This window comes from Furipterus horrens, unplaced genomic scaffold (assembly GCF_987537825.1).
Source record: "Furipterus horrens unplaced genomic scaffold, mFurHor1.1.pri manual_scaffold_17, whole genome shotgun sequence".
Taxonomy (NCBI): Eukaryota; Metazoa; Chordata; class Mammalia; order Chiroptera; family Furipteridae; genus Furipterus; species Furipterus horrens.
The window spans coordinates 79,097,245-79,119,150 of NW_028327187.1; the positions used below are offsets into that span (position 1 = coordinate 79,097,245).

The 21,906-nt window shown below is 40.3% G+C and overlaps 1 protein-coding gene and 1 pseudogene across 1 annotated transcript in view; one reads left to right on the forward strand and one right to left on the reverse strand.

Moving 5' to 3' along the window:
• Positions 1-227: 227 nt before the first annotated feature.
• The window catches only part of FAM120C (family with sequence similarity 120 member C), an 89,721-nt gene continuing 68,042 nt past the window's right edge, over positions 228-21,906 (forward strand). The window contains exon 1 of the mRNA XM_090263888.1: positions 228-999. Within this exon, the coding sequence (XP_090120014.1) occupies positions 292-999 (708 nt within the window). The 5' untranslated portion in view covers positions 228-291. The remainder of the gene's footprint in view (positions 1,000-21,906) is intronic.
• Positions 7,205-7,315, reverse strand: LOC149991369 (small nucleolar RNA U3; annotated as a pseudogene).

Consider the following 21,906-nt stretch of genomic DNA (forward strand, 5'->3'; position numbering starts at 1 on the left):
GGAGCAGCTGGAAAGGGGGGAAAAAGAGAAATGACCAGAGCTCGTTACCGCTTTTATCCTCCCAGTCTCTCCTACATCCGGTTGGCTTCATCCCTCCTCTCCACCCAATCCAATCTGTGGTCTCTTTCCCGCCCCGCCCTCACTCCCTAACTCGCTCACCCCTCCTCTCCGGAATCCTTTTCCCGCCCCTCGCCCCCCGCGGAGTGCGCACGCGTCCGCCCCCAGCTTCGCGCCCAGATTGCCGCCTAGCCTGCTCGCGCAGCCGCCGTCTTGTCTGCCCGCCGACGAAGCATGGGCGTTCAGGGCTTCCAAGAGTTCCTGGAGAAGCGCTGTCCCGGGGCCGTGGTGCCCGTGGACCTCCTGAAACTCGCGCGCACAGTGTCGCGCCAGCAGCAGCACTATCAGCATCGCCAGCTGCCACCCACAGCAGCCCTAGCGCCCGGGACTCCACGCGTCGCCAGGGGCTCGGCTCCCCAGCAACCGCCGCCCCCATCCACTGCCTTGGGTGCCTACTTCGCGGGCGCGGGGCCGACTCGGCACCATTACACCGCTCACCACTTCCACCACCACGGCCAGGGACCTCCCGGCCTGCACCCGCCGCCGCCGCCGCCGCCGCCCCTCCCGCCGCCCGCTCCGATTCCCGGGGCCCGGGTGCTGATAGATGCGGGCTCGGCGCTGCCGCGGCTTTATGGCGGCTACCAGACTGATTGGGTGTGTGGCGGCCAGTGGAATGCCATGCTGGGCTACTTGTCAGCGCTATGCCAGGCTTGTGCCTGTCCCGGCGGCGATGGCCTGGAGCTGGTGGTCATGTTCCCCGGGGGCCTGGGCAAGGACCGGCTGGCTGAGTGGGGCCGTCGGTGCCAGACTGAGCGGCAGACAGCGCAGCTGATCGTAGGACACGTGGGCAACAAGGGCACCCCTCCTCCACGGGCCTGGTTCCTGCCACCGGCCTGCCTGAGCCACTGCGTGAGGCTAGCACTCATCCGTTTCCGGGTCAAGGTGAGGGAGGGGCCGGATCTTAAATAATGTGCCCCACACCTATTCCCTCCCAACTAAACACCTAACTACCCACCCACTTACCTGCCTCCCATCTACCCACTTACCCAGTCAACTAACCCATTTGCCTTCGATCATTTTATCCATCTACTCACCCCCCCCACCGATTCGCTCACCTATTTAACCACATCTCTACCCATGTCATCCCAGTAATTCCCTTTACCTTCCACTTATTCAATTGGTCTCTCCCTAGATTTTAGAAGAATTTCTTTTGTAGCCCCATCTTTCTCTTGCTGTCTTCTGCCTAAAGCTGAAATGCCTTTTTCTAAATTTTTCCAGTTGTCTCCTCTATGTCTCTTTCCAACCTTGCAGCAGATCAGTTAAACATGTTTATTGAACACCTTTCTTCTACAATACTTTTACCATTTTGACATAGTGTTTCTTTTTTCTTAACCATACGTCTATTCAACCTTTGTTTTCATTTCAACATGCTTCTACCTCCTCTTTCCTTAGCTTAAACAAACAAACAAAAAACCCACTGATTCAGCCACTGTGCAACAAGTATTAACCTACTGAGAGTAAGAGGTTTAAAAAACATTTGAGACATGGTCTTGCCCTTGGAAAATCAAATATATATGTGAAACACTCATTTAATGGTATAAATGTATGTGATTGTGCTTTATGGTACATATTGTAAGTGCAGTACCTGTTTGGGGGAGTGTGTGCTGGGTGGGATATTGTGGGCTAAAATGGTCAGGGGAGGTTTCCTTGAAGAATTTGGACCTCATCTGGGTCTTCAAGGATGGGTTGAATTTGAATTGGTTACCGGTTTGGGGAGAGGCTGCTTTAAGTGGGAGAAAGAAAACGACCAGAAACAAAAAGGATTATAAAGCATGTGAGACCCCATGGGCAGTTAAGTTCAAACTCCACATGTAGTTGGTCACTGCATGTGGGGCCTGGGGAAGAGCTTGGCAGCATCCCAGTTCTTGGCACTACTGCTATTGTTCTGCTGCTTTCCCATGCTCTTAGGTTTCAAGTTCCTACGTGTGGGGAATAGCAAGGCTTGAGAAGTAAATGAGGTGAGCAGGAAGAAGAGAAAGAAAAGTCATGCAGGGCTGGGTAGGACAAAACTTCAAACCCATTCACAAACCAAAGCTCTAGGGGATGTGCTCATGGTCAGAAGACGGGGCAGGAAATTGTGGGGATCATGAACTAAAGAAATGGTGCTGCAGGAAGTAATGAAAGAACTTGCAGTTGAGAGACTAAAAGAACTGCATAGAGAAGCTTGCAGTGGTCATAATTTGTGGCTAGAGTTCAGTCATACTAGACTTCCTGTGCCCAGCATCAAATCTGTGCCTAGGTTTGGTAAATTAAAGGTGCTTTTAATAATGAAAAAAAACAATCATGAGCTCTGTCAAACATACAAAGTAGAAAAAATATATATAACAAACGCTCATTTTGCTTGCTTTCCTGACTTAACACTTTTCATAAGTTTGATCATTCGTGGCCATTCTTTTCACTGTGTTTTCACCACTATCACCCAAGCTTTAAGGACTTTTTACCTTATAGTCATTATTAACCGGGTTGCTGGCAACAGTGGCTAACATTGATGGAACACGTATTATATGCCAGGTGCTGATTTATGTGCTTTAACAAAAAAAATTATCTCATTTGGTCCTCATAATAGCCTGTGAAGTAGTAGTATTCATTTTCCAAATGAGGAAACTGAGGCACAGGAAGTTTAGAAACTTACCTAGAGTCACCCAGCAATAAATGGGAGAGCTGGGATTTGTGCCCAGGCATTCTGGCTTCAAAACTCATGCTCTTAACCATGGTGCTCTCTAGGAGGAATCTTTCTAAGTGCCAATTTGATTAGGTCATTCCCACTCTCGACTAAAATCTTTCCTAGCTCCTGGGTAAACACAGGTCTGGGTCATTAATTTATATTATTCATTTATTGAGTGCTTGCTATATAGGGTGGGTACTGTGTTGGTTGCTGAGGATTCAGAGGTAAATAAGGGCACCCCTGCCCTCCAGGAAGTCAGTTTAGTAAAGAGCCTGACTGAAAACAAAGTTGCAGATACTGTGACCGAATTGCAAATTATGGGCCTTCATGGGGGGGCATGGTTAATTCTCGGTGAGGGTGTGAATTTGAGGTGGCTTCACAGATTGATGCTGAGCCTTGAAGAGGAGCTCAGATAGTGTGCAAGAAAGAATAAATAGTTCAGATAGTGCACAGGGGTGTGGAAACCTAAAATGGCCGGTTGTGAACTCTGAATAGGTTTTATTTGAAGGTTGGCAGGAGAGTTGAACTCTGAACACAGGTTTGTGGTTTCCAAAATTTTGGGTTGATGCACCCCATCAATTAAAATTTTTTGAGAAACAACCCTAAGGTGGCCTACTGAGATTCTTTATCACACATAGACTCATTTTCTTTTTGTTTGCCTTTTAAAAATTTTTATTGATTATGCTGTTACAGGTGTCCCAGTTTTCCCCCTTTGCTCCCTCCACCCAGCACCTCCCATTCCCATGGGTCAACGCATAGTCTCATTTTCTAAATCCCAGTAGTTCATCAGAAAATAAGATGGATGGATGCATGTGTGAGAAAGCAAGTATAGTAAAAATAGTAGAATTTGGTGGTATTTACGTATTAAATGTAAAATTATTTTAACTTTGCCATATATTTGAAATTTTTTCATAATAAAATGTTCAGTAAAGTATAATTCCAGCAGCTGTCTTCAGTCTCAAGAAGCACCATTTGGGAAATATATAAATCTTATTCCTCATGCTAGATTATAAACAAACTCTTTCATCTTTCATTTTTTTTTATAGTGTCTTGTATATTTTAGGTGCAGGATACATTTTTTTCCCCTGAATGAGTAGTTCTGTGATCATAAGAGAATGGAATGTTTAAGAGTATATAATATTGCCCTGGCTGCTGTGGCTCAGTGGATTGAGTGTCGGCCTGCGAGCCAAGTGTCGCTGGTTCGATTCCCAGTCAGGGCACATGACTAGGTTGCACGTCAGGTCCCCAGTTGGGGGCACGAGTGAGAGGCAACCACACAGAGATGTTTCTCTCCCTCTCTTTCTCCTTTCCTCTTTCTCTAAAGATAAAATAAGTAAACAAATATATTTTTTAAAAAAGTGTATATAATATCGCTCTTAATGTAGTGGATTTAAAGCTGGCTCCAAAATTGTATGTATAAAATATCTGTAGATATTACCAGTGAGTGAAGTTCTTTCTCCTGGTTCTGGTCGATGATTTTGTTGTTGTTGTTATAGAGAACTTCCTGGTTTACAGCACAGACTTGAAAGGTATTGGTTAAAAACTGATGTGGCTTGCCTTTTTGGAGGAGTGTTCCACTGTCTTGAAGATAAGTTTTTCACTTGGATGATCTACATGCCTATCATTTTTTTTAAATGTATTCTAGGTCATGTGTGTGTGTGTGTATTATATATCTATTATGCCATATACACATTATTGAAATATATCTAATAAATATAATTGAATTACAGTTTACATTCAATATTATTTTGTATTAGTTTCAGGTGTACAGCATAGTGACCGAAATGCTAGTACTTCAGAACAAAACCCACTGCTATATTTTTCCTCCTCTTGGTTTTGTTTTTCAGACTAGGCCACAAGATGGACCTTTATTCCAATCACATTTTCATATATGATATAGGAAATAGAGGTGGAGGGATTAAATAAGAGTTAAGTTGCTGGGTTGTATGTTTAGCTTTAGATAAGGTAGGGCTTCTTGTTAAAAGATTCAGTGTATATAATTGAGATGAATTTTATTTGGTTGGTTTCATTTGTATGTTCTGCAGACCTTTATAAGTGGTAATCACCAGTAGCAGAAAAATTAAATAAACCCACAAATTGCTAAGCCTGATTTCTTCCTAAGGGTTTCAGAAGTGGAGCAACCTCAAGCAGTTTTAGAATGTAATTTGGGAGATGATGTGGGGTAATTAAGGGAATTAATGCTTTGTTTTAATGGTTAATACATGAGGTCTGTCTGGGTAATGTCCAGCCATTGTTAATATAATGAGAAGAGTTTGTGTGACATCCATGTAACCTGGCAGCCAAGGAGAGTGGACTGCAATGTGCATGCATGAACAATGACACATTCACTGTAATAGTGGGGGCAGTAGACGCTGTTGAGTGAGCATCTGTGCTGTGTGGCCGTTGCATTCAAAATGACATCAAATTTTGTGTTAAGCTTGAACATTATCCCGCAGAAACTATTGGGATGATTCAGAAGTCTGCAGCTATGGGCAACTGGTGATTGGCAGCTTCATCACATTTTGTGCACAGTTTTTTCGCAAAACATCAAATCACCCAGGTGACTCAGGCCCCTACAGCCCAGATTTGGTGCCCTGCAACTTCTGGTTTTTCCCAAAACTAAAATCACCTTCGAAAGGAAAGAGATTTCAGACCATCAATGAGATTCAGGAAAATACAATGGAGCTGCTGACAGCGATTGGAAGAACTGTGTGAGGTTCCAAGGTGCCTACTGTGAAGGGGACTGGGACGTCATTGTCCTATGTACAGTGTTTCTTGTTTCTTCTTCAATAAATGTCTTTGTTTTTCATGTTACATGGCTGGATACCTTCTGGACAGACCTTGTATATTAGAAAAAAAGATAAATTACATCAAACCTATCATTTCACAACTATACCTCTTTAGAATGGAGCCAATTAAAGAAAAATGAGTTGATTTAAAGAAATATATTAATATGCAATACTTGGATGTGGCAGAAATCATGCTGGTGATAGTAAATTACCAAAGTTTGAAGTCTCACCAAGAACTGGTGCCATTTTGTGCTTTCATTTTCTAGAATACAGTATAGCAATGGCTGTTATGCCTCCTGATTATTTACTGATCCTCAGTCATAGACACATTCTAAAAAGTCAGTCACTCTTCTAGGTGCTCTAGTGGTAGGAAAACAATTATAATAGTAATCTTTACTACTTGGGCACCAAGTTGTATATAAAGTGCTTTTAAACTGTCTTGTTTAACCTTCAAAAGCTTGCAAGAATTGCATGGTATTCTTCCCCATTTAACAGTTGAATAACTGAGGTGCAAAGAGGTGAAATGATTTTTCATTGATGTGGATACTAGTAAGTGGTGGATAAAAATCTTTGTTCTGGGTTTGTGTTGCTCAAATTCTCTTTCCATGCTTCTACCACACTGTTTCCTTCGTTTTGTACATTCTTGTGTAAGATTATGTACTTTTATTAGCCAGATGATATGCATAGAAACACAAAGAAAAACAATACTTAGATTTATTTAGTACTTAGTTTGTTCCAGCATTGCTGAATGTGTGATACTGCCAGTGCAAGGCAGACATGTAAGCTAAGTATCAAGTGAGTGAGTAATATAGTGATGTTACAGGAATTCAAAAGTAATAATCTCTTTTCTGCATTTTCAGTCTCCATCTCTGAGTTCTTTAATTTCAGCATACACAAATAACCTTAAAAAGAAAATTTACCCTTTACTTTGTAATTCCTTTAAGCCATTATCCTTTCCCCATACTTCCCTTTTAACCATTATTCCTGAAAAAAGGAGACCGTATTAATTCTCATTCCCTAGCCTATTGTCACTTGGTATCTGATGTCGCCATGTTGAAGCTGCCAAATCCATTTCCATTCTTACCCTCTCTTGGTCATCTTTGAGATAATTGACACTATTGAACCATCCTTCCCTTAAATTTCCTTCCTTGGGTTTCAAATACTGCTCATGAGTTCTTTCTCCTCTTTCCTAAGATATTTCTCCCTGCCTGCTTCCTTAAGCATTGGTACTCTCAAGGCTTTTGTCCTAGTCTTAGTTTTCTATTTATTTCTTGAGCAATCACATCCATTATTATAATTTAAATATTAACTATATTTTCATGATTCCTAGCGCTCTTTCTCTACTCCCAACCTCATGAGTTTTTGGCATATCTTTTCAGTTCTTAACTACTCGCTGTCTTACAGGTCATTTAAATTAAAAAATATCCAAGGTAGAACTCAATATTTCTCCATGCAAACTTATTCTGCTTTCTGTATTTTATTTTTTTTCAATACACAGCTTTTATTGCATCTTTAAAATTACATAAGTAAATGTGAGAAATACCGCAAGTAAGTGTGAGGAATCATTTGGCATCATGCTGTTTCTATAGCTGGACAACTTAGATCTTATTCCTCAGCCTGCTGAACTCCTTTTTCAGAAACATAGATACCATCCAAATTTTTTCTGATATCCTTGTGGTACTCTATACTGAGAGAAGCTTCTCTAGTAATGAACTATAGAAATGATCCCTGAAAGTACAGTCTTTGTATTTTATTTTTCTATGAATGTTGTCTCTCATCCATTTCAAGCCAGAAACCATGGAGTTCTTCTCAATTCTTCACTCTCCTGTTCCTTCCCATACTGACTTTGTCACCAAATCCTGTCACTTCTACCTTAAAAATGTCTCCCGAGTGCAGCCACTTCTTACCCTATTGCCTTAGTTCAGGCTGCCATCAACTAACCAAATGGAAGAAGGTATTTGCAAATACTTCCGGCAAGAGGCTAATATCCAGAATATAAAAAGAACTTAGGCAACTCAACAACAACAAAAAAACCAAACATCTGATTTTTTTAAAAATGGGCAGAGCCTCTGAATAAATATTTTCCAAGGAGACATACAGATGGCCAACAGACACATGAAAAGATGTTTAACACCACTAGTTAGTGGGGAAATGCAAATCAAAACCAGAATGAGATACCACCTCACAAATTTTAGAATGGCTGTTATCAAGAAATAAGTGTTGGAGAGGATGTGGGAAAAAAGGGAATCCTTGCACACCTGCTGGTAGGAATGTAAATTGATGTAGCCACTTTGGAAAACAGTATGGAGGTTTCTCAGAAAATTAAAAATAGAACTACCATGTGATCCAGCAATGCCACTTCTAGGTATTTACCCACCATTAGTTCTTTACCGAACCATGAAAGTAGCCTCAACTTGTCCCTTTACCACTCTAGACTATAGTCTATCTTCCACATTACTGTCAGAGATGCCGTCCTGAAAACCCAAGCTGACTTTGTTGTGTACCCAAAGATACCCACTGGCTACTTTTTGCCTACCCTACCAAGTCCAGGCTTCTCAACATGGCAGACATTGCCTTTAACAGTCTGATCTTAAACTCTTGTCAGGCTTACTTCATGCTTACCTTCACTTATACCTGTTTCAACCATTCGAACTTCCCAAACATTCTGAACTTTTTTGGTTTCTGAGACACACGTCTTCTCACATAATGCTTTTCATATGTTACTCTCATCTTTGCATAGCAAATTCCTACTTATTCTTGTTCAAAAGTTATCACTGTGAGTCCTGGCTGGGTGGCTTAGTTAGTTGGAGCGTTGTCCCTTGCACACACCTAGATTGCAGGTTTGATTCTCAGTCAGGGTGCATACAGGTGGCAAGTGATTAACGTTTCTCTCTCAAATCAGTGTCTCTCTCATTCTAATTCTGTTCTGTCTCCCTCCCCTCCTCTTTCTAAAACCAGTAAACATCCTTGGGTGAGGATTTAAAATAAAAAGTTATTACTACGAAATCTTTCCCAGCCAAGGTGATTATCACCTTCCCTTGTGCTATCAGAATGCTCTTTACCTTTCTCATAGTTTTCTCTCTCATACTATTTTCATATCACATTATAATTCTCTTTTCCCTCCCCCAATTCTATACATTTAGATCCATAGAACTTATTTTTTTTAAGGTTTTACATATTTATTTTTAGAGAGATAGGAAGGGAGGAAGAAAGAGAGCGAGAGAAACATTAATCAACTGCCTCTTGCAGGCACCCTGGTCCACAACCCAGGCATGTGTCCTAACAGGGAACCGGACCAGCAATCGTTTGGTCCACAGGCCCTCACTCAATCCACTAAGCCATAAGCCAGGGCCATAGAACTTATAACTGGAAGTTATATATATTCTCTCTTTTCTAAAAATATTATTTTATTAATTGGTTTTAGAGAAAGAAATGTCAATTGTTGTGTCATTTATTTATGCACTTATTGGTTGACTTTTTTTAAAGATTGTATTATTTATTTTTAAAATGAAGGGAAGGAGTGAGGGAGAGAAATAATATGTGGTTGTCTCTCATGCGTCCCCGACTGGGGACTTGGCCCACAACCCAGTCATGTGCCCTGACTGGGAATTGAACCAGAGACCCTTTGGTTCTCAGGCTGGCACTCAATCTACTGAGCCACACCAGCCAGGACTGGTTAATTCTTTTATTGGACCCACAGTCTTGGAGTATCAGGCTGATGCTCTAACCAACTGAGCTACCTGGCCAGGGCTGTAATTATTTTTTAATTGAGTTCCAAGAGGGCAGGGATTTGACATATCATATACAATAATGGTTGGAGAGAAAGACAGAAAGAGACTGAGACTGACTGTAGAGGGAACCAGTGTTTTATAATGTTATATGTTAATTCCATGTAAATCAAATCAGACTCCAAACAGAATGGCCAGAATCTGTTAAATAAAAATAAGTTTTGTAGCTGCTTAGCAATGCGTTTATAGAATAACTTTCCCTGTAATGGTAGTAATAATAGCTACCACATGGGCTTTGAGTGCGTTACTTAGACTCATTATTTAATCCTCACAACCACTCCTCAGGATGTGTATTAATCTTCATCTTTATAACTAAAATAAAAACAGGCTCAACATAGTCAGTGGCCCAAGGTTGCACTGCTACAGCGTGGCTGAACCAAGATACGAATCTAAATGTATTTGACACCAAATTCCTTCATTTTTAACATACCTCAGAACAGTGCAGTTGCATTTTAATAACATTTTCCAGAATACTTTTCTTATATTTAGTTTGTGTAGCATAATGACTAGGAGCACAGACTTTGGAGCCAGACCGCCTGAGTGTAAATAATTGTTCTTCTAGCTATTAATTATATAAACTTGGACAAATTAACCTCTCTCTGCCTGTTTCCTCACCTGGAAGATGAGGATAATAATAATGCTGACACTGCACACTATTGTGAGTGCTGTTTTCATATAAATACAGTACATAGAACATTATATGCCACATAATAAATGCCACCTGCCATGACTTTGACCAAAATATCTTGGGTTCCAAGTAGGTTGGACATTAATCATCTCACTTATGCTTTAAGCTGAGCATAGCATGGTGTGCAAGGTCCTTCATTATCTGCCTACCATTCTTTGGCCTCATTTCAGCCTATTTTTCTTACCTGGACAATGAATATATCAGTTCAATTAACATTTTTCAGCACCTACTCCATGCTGTATTCTGTGCTAAGTACTAAGAACAATGGAATTCATTCAACAAATATTTATTGGACTCTACCGTGTGCCAGGCACAGTTCAAGATTGTGAGGATAAAGCAGTGAACAAAACATTTCTGACCTCATGAAGTTTATTATGTTCTAGTGGGGAAGACAGACGAGATAAAAAGGAAATCTATAGTATTTTAGGTGATAAAATAAGTGCTGTGGAGAAAAATGAAGTAGGGAAGTGATATAAGGGAGTGTTGAGAACAGGAGGGTACTTTGTCCCTCCAGGAGTTCATAATACAGTAGTAGGGGAGTCAAGTAAGAAAATACTGGCAGTGTGAGTCCGAAGGATCATTTCCTTGGCCTTCGTCATAGGCCCAAGGACACAGGGGAAGTGGCAGAACTAGGATTCACATACCAGACAATAAAACCCTTGCCTTTTTGACTTCCGGCCAAGATGGAGGCATAGACTGAGACACTCTGTCTCTCTCTACAACTAAGAAGGATTACAGCTACTGCAAAACTAAAAATAATAAGTTCCTGAAAATAAAGCTACATGGAAGTCCAACGTATGAAGTCAAACAAGTGGTGCTCGTCCGGACAGGTAGGAGGGGTAAAAACGCAGCTGAACGAACTGTGCTGGAGGCGGCTGCAGCAGCAGCGAACAGCGGGACCCAGTAAGCAGAAATCTGTATTTGGGGGAAGGAGAGAAGCGCCTGGGAGCTGACCCCGGCTGCAGACCAGATCCCTCGGCTCGCGATTCCAATGCACGGGAAGGCAGACACCATTGGGAGGAGGCTCCCGGTCTCTCAGCGGAGAGTAACAGTGGGAATCCATCTTGGACCCCCAGCCCCATGCAAAGTTCCACATTGTGGTGAGAAAGGTCGCCAGGTTGTGACGAGTACACGGGGTTCTGCCCAATACAGCGTAGGAGGTATGACAGCCCCACCCAAGAAGGAAACATAAACAAACAGAATGGCAGAATTAATGATTGAAATACCAATCACACAGCTAACCAAAAAGCAAATAAAGGACTTGACTGATGAACAAATAGAGAATCTTTCTGAGGCTCAGTTCAGAGCTATGTTCATAAAGCAGCTTACAGACCTAACAGCAGGGCTGAATCAAGACAGGGAAGGAATGAAGGCTAGTCCTGCGGAAATGAACAAAAATACAAGACAAGTGGTGTTGAAGGGAAAGCCATGGGTCAAATTAACAAATCGGAACATAGGGAACAAACAGTTAACCAAGGGCAGAAAGAGGAAACAAAAAGGGAGAAATATGATGAGAAGCTCAGAAACCTCTGGGACAGCTATAAGCAATTGAACAGTCAAATTATCAGATTGCCAGAGGGTGAAGAATAACTAGAAACTGAAAAATTATGTGAAAAAATAATGAAGCAGAACTTCCCTAACTTGGGGAAGGAAATGAACTTACAGGTCCAGGAAGCACAGAGAGTTCCGGATAGGCTGGACCCAGGGAGGACCACACCAAGACACATTACAATCAAATTGTCAAAAATTAAGGATAAAGAGAGAATTTAAAAGCAGCAAGAGAGGAGAAAAGAATTATGTACAAAGGGGTCCCAATAAGACTATCAGCTGATTTCACAAAGGAGACCCTGCAGGCAAGAAGGGACTGGCAAGAAATATTCAAAGTAATGAAAAGCAAAAACCTATAGCCACGATTACTCTATCCAGCAAAGCTGTCGTTCAGGATAGAAGGGCAGAGAAAGCGTTTCCAGGACAAAGTAAAACTGAAGGAGTTTGTTAGATCCAAAGGACTGTTATATGAGATGTTAAAGGGACTTGTTTAGAAGGAGGATCAAAACTAGGAACATTAAAATGAAAACTGTATTACAACAACTAACAGCAGAAGCTAGGGAATTGAAACAAAGGCAAACTAAGTAGGCAACAAGAGTGGGAAAAAGAATTATAGATATGGGGAACATATTGGAGGGGAGGTCAGTGGAGAGGGTGAAGGGGGAAAGGGAGGGAGATGATGCAGGAATTAAGAAGCATAGTAGGAGGGAGTGGAGTAGACGGGAAGATGTTGAGAAGAACTATATGCACAACCAATAGGCATGGACTAAGGAAGGTCACACTGGAGGGAGGGAGAGAGCAGGGGGGGAAAGAAATTGGGATAACTGTAACAACATCATCAAAAAAAGAAAAAACCCTTGCCTTTTCATCTATAACACAAAGGATATTACAAACGTTATCAAAAGGATGAGACTTAAGAAAAAGAAGATAAGACCTATGAACATTAAAATGGCAAATTCATAACTATCAACAATTGAACCTAAAAAACAAACTAAGCAGACAAGCAGAAGAGAAACAGAATCAGATATTGAGATCAGTTGTAGGGTTATCACTTAGGAGGGGAAAAGGGAGAGAATGATGAAAAGGTGCAGGGATTGAGAAGTACAAACTGGTAGGTACAAAATAGGGAGATGTTAAGAATAGTAATATATTATAAATGGAGTAGCCAAAGAACTTATATGCAGGACCCATGGACATGAACTAAGGGGGATATTACCGGAGGGAATGGGGGGTACCAGGTGGAGGGGGCAAAGGGGGGAAATTGAGACAACTTTAATAGCATAATCAATAAAATATATTTAAAAATTAAAAAGTATTTTGTCTGGTATGAGTATTGCTACTCCAATACTTTTTAGTTGTTTCCTATTTCATGAAATATCTTTTTCTATCTCTTTACTTTCAGTCTGTGTCTTTTTCTAAACAGCATATATAAGTCTTTGTTTTGTTATTCATTCAGCCATTGTACATCTTTTGTTTGGAGTATTTAATCTATTTGTACTTAAAGTAATAATGTTTTCTGTATATTTTATGGGTTAGGATGTTACAGTTGTCCCAATTTCTTTTCCCTTTGCTCCCCTCCACCCATTTACCCCCTACCCTCCATCAATCCCACCCCCCTTAGTTAATGTCCATGGGTCATGCATATAAGTTCTTTGTCTTCACCCTTTCCTGTACTGTTCTTAACTTCCCCCTATCTAATTTGAGTCTACCAATTATGCTTCTTATTTTTCTTTTCTTCTTTTTCAATTACAGTTGTACCCCAGTTATGCTTCTTAAACCCTGCACCGTTTCCCCATTTCTCCCCCTTGACCCTGCCAGCTAATACCCCTCTAAATGATCCCCATACCTGTGATTCTGTTCCTCTTCTGGTTGTTTGCTTAGTTTGCTTTTGTTTCTATTTTTTTAGGTTCTGTTGTTGATAATTGAGTTTGTTGTCATTTTAATGTTCATAGTTTTGATCCTCCTTCTCCTAAACAAGTCCCTTTAACATTTCACATAACAGTGGTTTAGATCTAATGAACTTCAGTTTTACTTTGTCCTGGAGGCACTTTCTCTGCCCTTCTATTCTGAATGACAGCTTCGCTGGATAGAGTATTTGTGGTTGTAGGTTTTTGCTTTTCATTACTTTGAATATTTCTTGCCAGTCCCTTTTTGCCTGCAGAGTTTCTTTTGAGAAATCAGCTGATAGTCTTATTGGGACCCCTTTGTATGTAGTTTTCTTCTTCTCTCTTCTTGCTTTTAAGATTATCTCTTTATCCTTAATTTTTGACATTTTGATTATAATGTGTCTTGGTGTGGTTCTCCCTGAGTCCAGTTTATTTGGAACTCTCTGTGCTTCCTGGACCTGTAAGTCTATGTCCTTCCCCAAGTTAGGGAAGTTCTGCTTCATTATTTTTTCACATAATTTTTCAGTTTCTTGTTTTTCTTCACCATCTGGCAACCATATGATTCGGATGTTGGTCCGCTTATGGGTGTCCCATAGGTTTCTGAGCCTCTCCTCATTTTCCTCACTTTTCGTTTCCTCTTTCTGCACTGGTCGACTGTTTGTTCCTTTTCTGCGTTCCAATTTGTTGATTTGATCCCTGGTTTTCTTGCCCTCACCACTAGTTTCGTATGTGTTTTTGTTCATTTTAGCAGGACTAGCCTTCATTACTTCCGTCTTGTTTAAGATCTGCTGTTAAGTCTGTAAGCATTCGTATAACCAAAGCTTTGAACTGTGCTTCAGAAAGATTTCCTATTTGCTGAGCCATTAGATTAGATACTTGCTGTCTGGTCAGCTGCGTCACCGGGATCTATTATCATGATCTACGCACCGGGATCTATTATCATGATCTACGCCATCCTGACAGTTTTGTATTTACCTTTGCTTCCTGGGCGGGGCTGTCACACCTGCTATGCTATAGGGGTGGAGCCTCATGCACTCATCACTACTGGGCGACCGTTCTCACCACGCTGTGGAGTTTTCTGTGGGGGTGCGTGAGGTGGATGTGCCTCACACACCCTAGGCTCGGTTGGAAGCTGCTCTGTCCAGCAGAGGCTTCATGACCACGGTGGAACAAACTTTTACCCAGGACATTTCATTATGTCTGGGGGAAGGAAGGTGACTGCTCTCTCTAGTGGAGAACAGCAATTAGATCTTTTTCCCTCATGCCTTTTATTGAGGAGGATACACATGAGAGATACAAGTTCAAGATTCATGAATCATCAATAGTTTGGAGGTGTTAGGATTACAGTTGACAGTAACAGATTACATGTACTAGCACAGAGGGTACAGTGACCAGTCTGTGTCAGGGTCTATCAAACATCTTGACGCCACACTGGCAGTAGGTGCAAGGTTTCATACATTCCTTGCTAGAGATTGTTTATGTTACATTAATGATAAAGAAAGCAGAGCAAGTTCTAAGGCATAATAAGCATTCTTTTCTTATCTGTCTTTTTTTTAAGTATATTTTATTGATTATATTGTTACAATAGTTCCAATTTTTTCCCCTTTGATCCCCTCCACCCAGCATCCCCCCTACCCCAGCAATCCCGTCCCAAGTCCATGCCCATGGGTCATACATACAAGCTCTCCTGCTTCACCCTTTCATATATTCTTGTAAAAAATAAATAAATGATTAATTATTTTAACAATAAAAAATAACAATCCCTCCCTCTCAGACTTAAGACCCTTTATAATCTTATAAAGGAGAATGGGCGAAGGTCTCGAGCTCCTCTAGCTGCTTCAAGCTGGACATGGTCGTCGTCCTACCTACCCTTGGGTCCAGTAATCCCTAATAAGGGTGGGAGTGTGGAGGGGAGGGTGGCCTTCCCACATGGGGAAGGATCGTTTAGACTCCAGTTCAGTTGGCTGTCCCCGGACAACGGCGTGCTTGGTTTAACAGGTTGGCATCCTTGTTGTATTCTGGGGGCAACAGATTTGGCAACAGGGTTAAAAGACATCATTCAGTCCATAGCCACTAGATAACAGAAGGCAGGGATTAATTTTTCAATGTCCCACATTAGGGAAAAAAAGGGCTTCTTTGGAGGAAGGTGTGCCAGGCACATCTCACCTGTCCAAAACCCTTTTGCCCATTATATTTTGCTTGGGCTGAGGGAAATATTTTTGGTTTCCCCCTCTCAGACCTCTGGGCCCTTTATGTCCAAGCCATTAGGATAGAAAAGAGAAACCAGTTTTAAAGTGAAGCCCACAGGCCACTCCATACTTCACCAACCCAGTCACTTAGTTCAGCCAAACCATTGAGTCTCAGGAGGCAGCACTGCAGACAGGATTAAGTGAGGCCTATACATACAGACAATCACTCAGGTAATGAGATCATAGGCTTATGCCCTTTGAAAACAGAAAAGACATGTTAATTTATGTAACATAACCCACAAACAAGTCTCTAAATCTGTAAGACTGTCTTATTGGAAAGACATCCAGTTGCAAGACATTTGACATTCTTCTTTACTGTAAATTAAACATCTTTGATTATATCACAAACATAGTTTAACTTTCAAATGAAAACATATTTTAAATGAAAAGAAACTTTAAAGACGGTTAGCTGCACTACTTTATAGTCTACCACTGATCATTGTGATTTTCCTTGAATAATAATTTTTCTCCCTAAGATTACCCTCCTTGTCATGAAAGGGACTGCATTAAGTCCATTTTTAATTTATCCTGTTCATTTGCATAAACACAACAAGAGCAGCAAATGATCACTTATGATCTTTAGTTCTGCTTTGCTGGAACTTACACAAGGAACATTTAGGGTGACCTTCAGGCTGGCCTTCAGGGCACAGAAGCTGAGCCACATACCTGGCCTACAGCCTTGTCTGTACACACCTGTATTTTCCAAGTCCTTCTGGTTTTCCATTGTGCCTTAAGGCCCCTTCTATCCATCTTTCAGGAAAACAACCTTCATTCCTTCCCTGGAAAGATTGCTGTGGACCGCACAACCAACCACAGTACCAGGGCTTTTATTACCTTCGAGAGTCATTCCCAGTTCCTCAGGGCTTTTTGGCAACAACCAGAGCCCAAGCATGTCTCCTTTAGGCAAGACATTCCAGTCAACGTCTTGGTCAAAAAAACTTCTCTTAACAACTGATATTATTAGTTTTATGCAAAGAAACTTAAGTCATTACTTCTTTAGAATGCCAAACTCTGGAGGGATCAGATAGGGGGAAAAATATAAAGTGCGAAGGAAAATCCTTGTCCTTCTAATATTCACTGAACTGGCATTTCCATTCTTCGTATTTTTATTTTTCCCCCATTAAAAATTTTTTTGTTTGTTTTTCCATTACAGTTGTCCCTCTTTTTCCCCCCTCTTGCTTCGTTGCACCCTTCCTCTCCTTCTCCCACATTCAGTGCCCACTCAGTTGTCCATGTCCATGGGTCATTTATACATGTTCTTTGACTAGATCTTTCCCCCTTCTTACCCGCTTCTCTCCCCCCCACCTCCCCCCTTGTTACTGTTAGTCTACTTCTTGTTTACATAGCTCTGGTTCAATTTTGCTCATTTGTTTGTGTTGTTCATTAGTTTCCTGTAATAGGTGACAGCATAAGGTATTTTTCTTTTGTTGCCTAGCTTATTTTGCTAAGCATAATTCTCTCTAGTTCCATCCATGTTGTTGCAAATGGTAGAAGTTCCTTCTTTCTTTCTGCTACATAGTACTCCATTGTGTAAAGGAACCACAGTTTTTTGATCCACTCATCCACAGACGGGCACTTAGGTTGTTTCCAGCACTTGGTTATTGTAAACAGTGCTGCTATGAACATAGGGGTGCATAGGTTCTTTTGAATTGGTGTTTCTGAATTTTTCGGATATAATTCTAGCAATGGAATTGCTGGTTCAAAAGGCAGTTCCATTTTTAGTTTTTTGAGGAAATTCCAAACTGTTTTCCATAGTGACTGTACCAGTCTGCATTTCTACCAGCAATGCACCAGGGTTCCCATTTCTCTGCATCCTCTCCAGCATAAGTTGTTTGTTGATATGTTGAAGATGGCCATTCTGACTGGTGCGAGGTAGTATCTCATTGTGGTTTTTATTTTCATCTCTCTGATGGCTAGTGATGTTGAGCATTCTTTCATATGTCTATGAGTCCTCTGTATGTCCTCTTTGGAGAAGTGTTTGTTCAGCTCCTTTGCCCATTTTTTAATTGGGTTGTCTGTCTTCTTGGTGTTGAGTTGTATGAGTTTTTTATATATTTCGGAGATCAATCCCTTGTCTGAGATATCATTGGCAAATATATTTTCCCATATAGTTGGATTCCTTTTCATCTTGCTGATGTTTTCTTTAGCTGAGCATAAACTTTTAAGTTTGATGTAGTCCCATTTGTTGGTTCTTTCCTTTATTTCCCTTGCCTTAGGAGATATATCAGTGAAAATGTTGCTATGTGGAATATCTGGTATTTTCCTGCCTATTTTTTCCTCTAGGACTTTTATGGCATCACGACTTACATTTAAACTTTGATCCATCTTGAGTTTATTCTGTTGTATGGTGTAAGTTGGTGGTCTAGTTTCATTTTTTTGCATGTCCCTGTCCTGTTCTCCCAACACCATTTGTTAAAGAGGCTCTTTTCACTCCATTTGATGTTTCTTTCCCCTTTGTCAAATATTAGTTGACCGTATAGACCTGGGTTTATTTCTGGGCTCTCTACTCTGTTCCATTGATTTATATGTCTGTTCTTATGCCAGTACCAGACTGTTTTGATTACCGTGGCCTTGTAGTATAGTTTGATATCAGGTATTGTGATTCCAACTACTGTGTTCTTCTTCCTCAAAATTGCTGTGGCTATTCGGGCTCTTTTTTGGTTCCATATAAATTTTTGAAGTATTTGTTCTAGGTCTGTGAAAAATGTCATTGGTATTTTAATAGGGATTGAATTTAATCTATAAATGGCTTTGGGTAGTATGGACATTTTAATGATGTTGATTCTTCCCATCCATAAGCATGGTATATGCTTCCATTTTTTTGTATCTTCCCTAATTTGTTTCTTCAGTGTTATGTAGTTTTCTGAGTACAGGTCTTTTACCTCCTTGGTTAAGTTTATTCCTAGGTACTTTATTTTTCTTGTTGCTCTGGTAAATGGGATTTTTCTTTTAGTTTCTGTCTGTGAGATTTTATTGTTGGTGTACAGAAATGCCTTTGATTTCTGAATATTTACTTTGTACCCTGCTATTTTACCTAATTCACTTATTAGGTCGAGTAGCTTTTTTGTGGAGTCTAGGGTTTTCTAGGTACACTATCATGTCATCTGGAAATAATGACAGTTTTACTTCCTCTTTTCCAATTTAGATGCCTTTTATTTCTCTTTCTTGTCTGATTGCTGTGGCTGGAACTTCCAAGACTATGTTGAATAGGAGCGGAGAGAGTGGACAGCCTTGTCTTATTCCTGACCTCAGGGAGAATGATCTTAGTTTTTGCCCATTGAGTATGATGTTGGCTTCAGGTTTCTCGTATATGGCCTTTATTATATTGAGGTATGCCCCCTCTATTCCCAGTTTGCTGAGAGTTTTCATCATAAATGGGTGTTGTACTTTATCAAATGCTTTTTCTGCATCTATTGATATGATCATGTGGTTTTGTCTTTCATTTTGTGTATGTGGTGTATTACGTTTATTGATTTGCGAATATTAAACCATCCTTGCATCCCTGGGATGAATCCCACTTTGATCGTGGTGTATGATCTTTCTAATGTGTTGCTGGATCCGGTTTGCCAATATTTTGTTGAGGATTTTAGCATCTATGTTCATCAGTGATATTGGCCTGTACTGTTCTTTCTTTGTTGTCTCGACCTGGTTTTGGAATTAGGGTAATACTTGCTTCATAGAATGAGCCTTGGGAGTCTTCCCTTTTCTTGGATATTTTGGAATAGTCTGAGGAGGATAGGAGTTAGTTCTTTCTAAATGTTTTGTAGAATTCACTTGTGAAGCCATCCGGTCCAGGGCTTTTGTTTGCCAGGAGGTTTTTGATTACTGCTTCAATTTCACTAGTTGTTGTGGTCTATTCAGGATTTCTGCTTCTTCTTGATTCAGTTTTGGAATACTGTATGTTTCCAGGAATTTGTCCATTTCCTCTATGTTGTCAAATTTCTTGCCATACAGTTGTTCATAATAATTTCTTACAATCCTTTGTATTTCTGTGGTATTGATTGTGATTTAATTTAGTTTATTTGGGTCCTCTCTTTTTTTCTTGATGAGCCTTGTTAAAGGCTTGTCGGTTTTGTTTATCTTTTCAAAGAACCAGTTCCTGGTTTTATTGATCTTTTGAATTGTTTTTTTAGTCTGTGTCATTTAATTCTGCTCTAAGGTTGATGATTTTCTTCCATCTACTTGCTCTGGGCTTTGTTTGTTGTTGTTCTTGTAGTTCTGTAGCTGTCAGGTTAGATTTTTTATTTGAGATTCTTCTATCCTTTTTAGGTAGGCCTGTATTGCTATGAACTTCCCTCTCAGGACTGCCTTTGCTGTGTCCCATAGGTTTTGAGCTGTTGTGTGTTCTTTTTAATTTGCTTCCAGAAGCTTTTTGATTTCTTCCTTGATGTCATTGTCGACCCATTCATTATTGAATAGCATGGTATTCATTTTCCATGAATTTGAAAGTTTTTGAGTTTTTTCCTTGAGGCTGGTTTCCCGTTTCAGTTCATTGTGATCTGAGAAGATGCTTGGTATAATTTCAGTTTTCTTGAATTTGTTGAAGCGTGTCCTTCCATGTGGTCTATCTTTGAAAATGTTCCATGTGCACTTGAAAAGAATGTATATTTTGCTTCTCTGAGGTGAAAGATTCTATATATGTTGATTAAGTCTGTTTGATCTAGAGTGTTGTTCAGTGCCTCAATATCATTGGTGTTTCTTTGCTCGAAGATTTGTCCATTGTTGACAATGGGTTGTTAAAGTCCCCTACTTTGAGTGTGTTGCTGTTGATATCCTTCTTGTAGTCTTCCAAGATTTTCCTTATATATTTGGATGCTCCTATGTTGGGTACATATATGTTTACCAGGGTTATAGCATCTTTATGGATTGTTCCCTTAAATATTATGAAATGTCCTTCTTTGTCTATTTTTATGGCCTTTGCTGTGAAATCTCTTTTGTCTGATATAAGTATTGCTACCCCAGCTATTTTTAATGTCCATTTGCTTGGAATACTTTTTTCCATCCCTTCACTTTCAGTCTGTGTAAATCTTTTGTTTTGAGGTGTGTCTCTTATAGACAGCATATATGTGGGTCACGTTTTCTTATCCATTCAGCTACCCTATGCCTTTTTATTAGAACATTTAATTCATTTACATTTAAGGTCATTTTTTTGTATGTTTTATTGATTATGCTGTTACAGTTGTCCTGATTTCTTTTCCCTTTGCTCCCCTCTACCCAGCCACACCCCTTCCTAGGTTATTATTGATAGGTACTTATTCATTGTGATTTTCCCCCCTTTGTACAGGTGTTCTTCTCTCTCTCTCTCTCTGTTTCTCTCTCTCTCTCTCTCTTCATCATCTTAAAGCAGTCCCTTTAGCATCTCTTGCAGTGCTTGTTTGGTGGAAATGTATTCTTTTAGCTTTCTGTTGTCTGGGAAATTCCTTATTTCACCTTCCATTTTGAAAGAGATCCTTGCTGGGTAGAGTAGTCTTGGTTGTAGGCCTGTGTTTTTCATTGTTTGAAATATTTTTTGCCATTCCCTTCTGGCTTGTAGTGTTTCTGATGAGAAATCGGTTGGTAGCCTTATTGGAGCTCCCTTGTATGTTATTTGCTGTTTCTCTCTTGCTGCCTTTAGGATTTTCTCTTTGTCTTTGAATGTTGCCATTTTAATTATGATGTGTCTTAGAGTGGACCTCTTTGGGTTTATCTTCATTCGACTTGGTTTTAACTCTGTGCTTCTTCGACTTGTGTGACATTTTCTCTCCTCAAGTCAGGGAAATTTTCTGTCATTACCTTTTCAAACCGGTTTTCTATTCCTTGCTCCCCTTTTTCTCCCTCTGGTATCCCTATGATTTGGATATTATTACATTTCTTGTTGTCCTGCACCTCTCTTAAACGCTCTTTATTCTTTTCTTTTTCAGTCTTTTTTCATTTTGTTGCACTGTCTGGGAGTTTTTTTTCTATGTTGTCCTGCAGCTCACTGATCCAATCCTCTGCTTCTTCTAGCCTGCTTTTAATTCCTTCTACTGTGTTCTTCAGTTCAGAAATTGTATTCTTCATTTCTTCCTGATTCTTATTCATAGTTTCTGTATTCTTTTTAATACTGGTGTAGTTCTCAGTAAGTTCCTTGTAACTTCCCTGGAGTTCTTTGTAGTTTCCCTAGAGTTCTCTGTAATTCCCCTGGAGTTCGCTGTAGT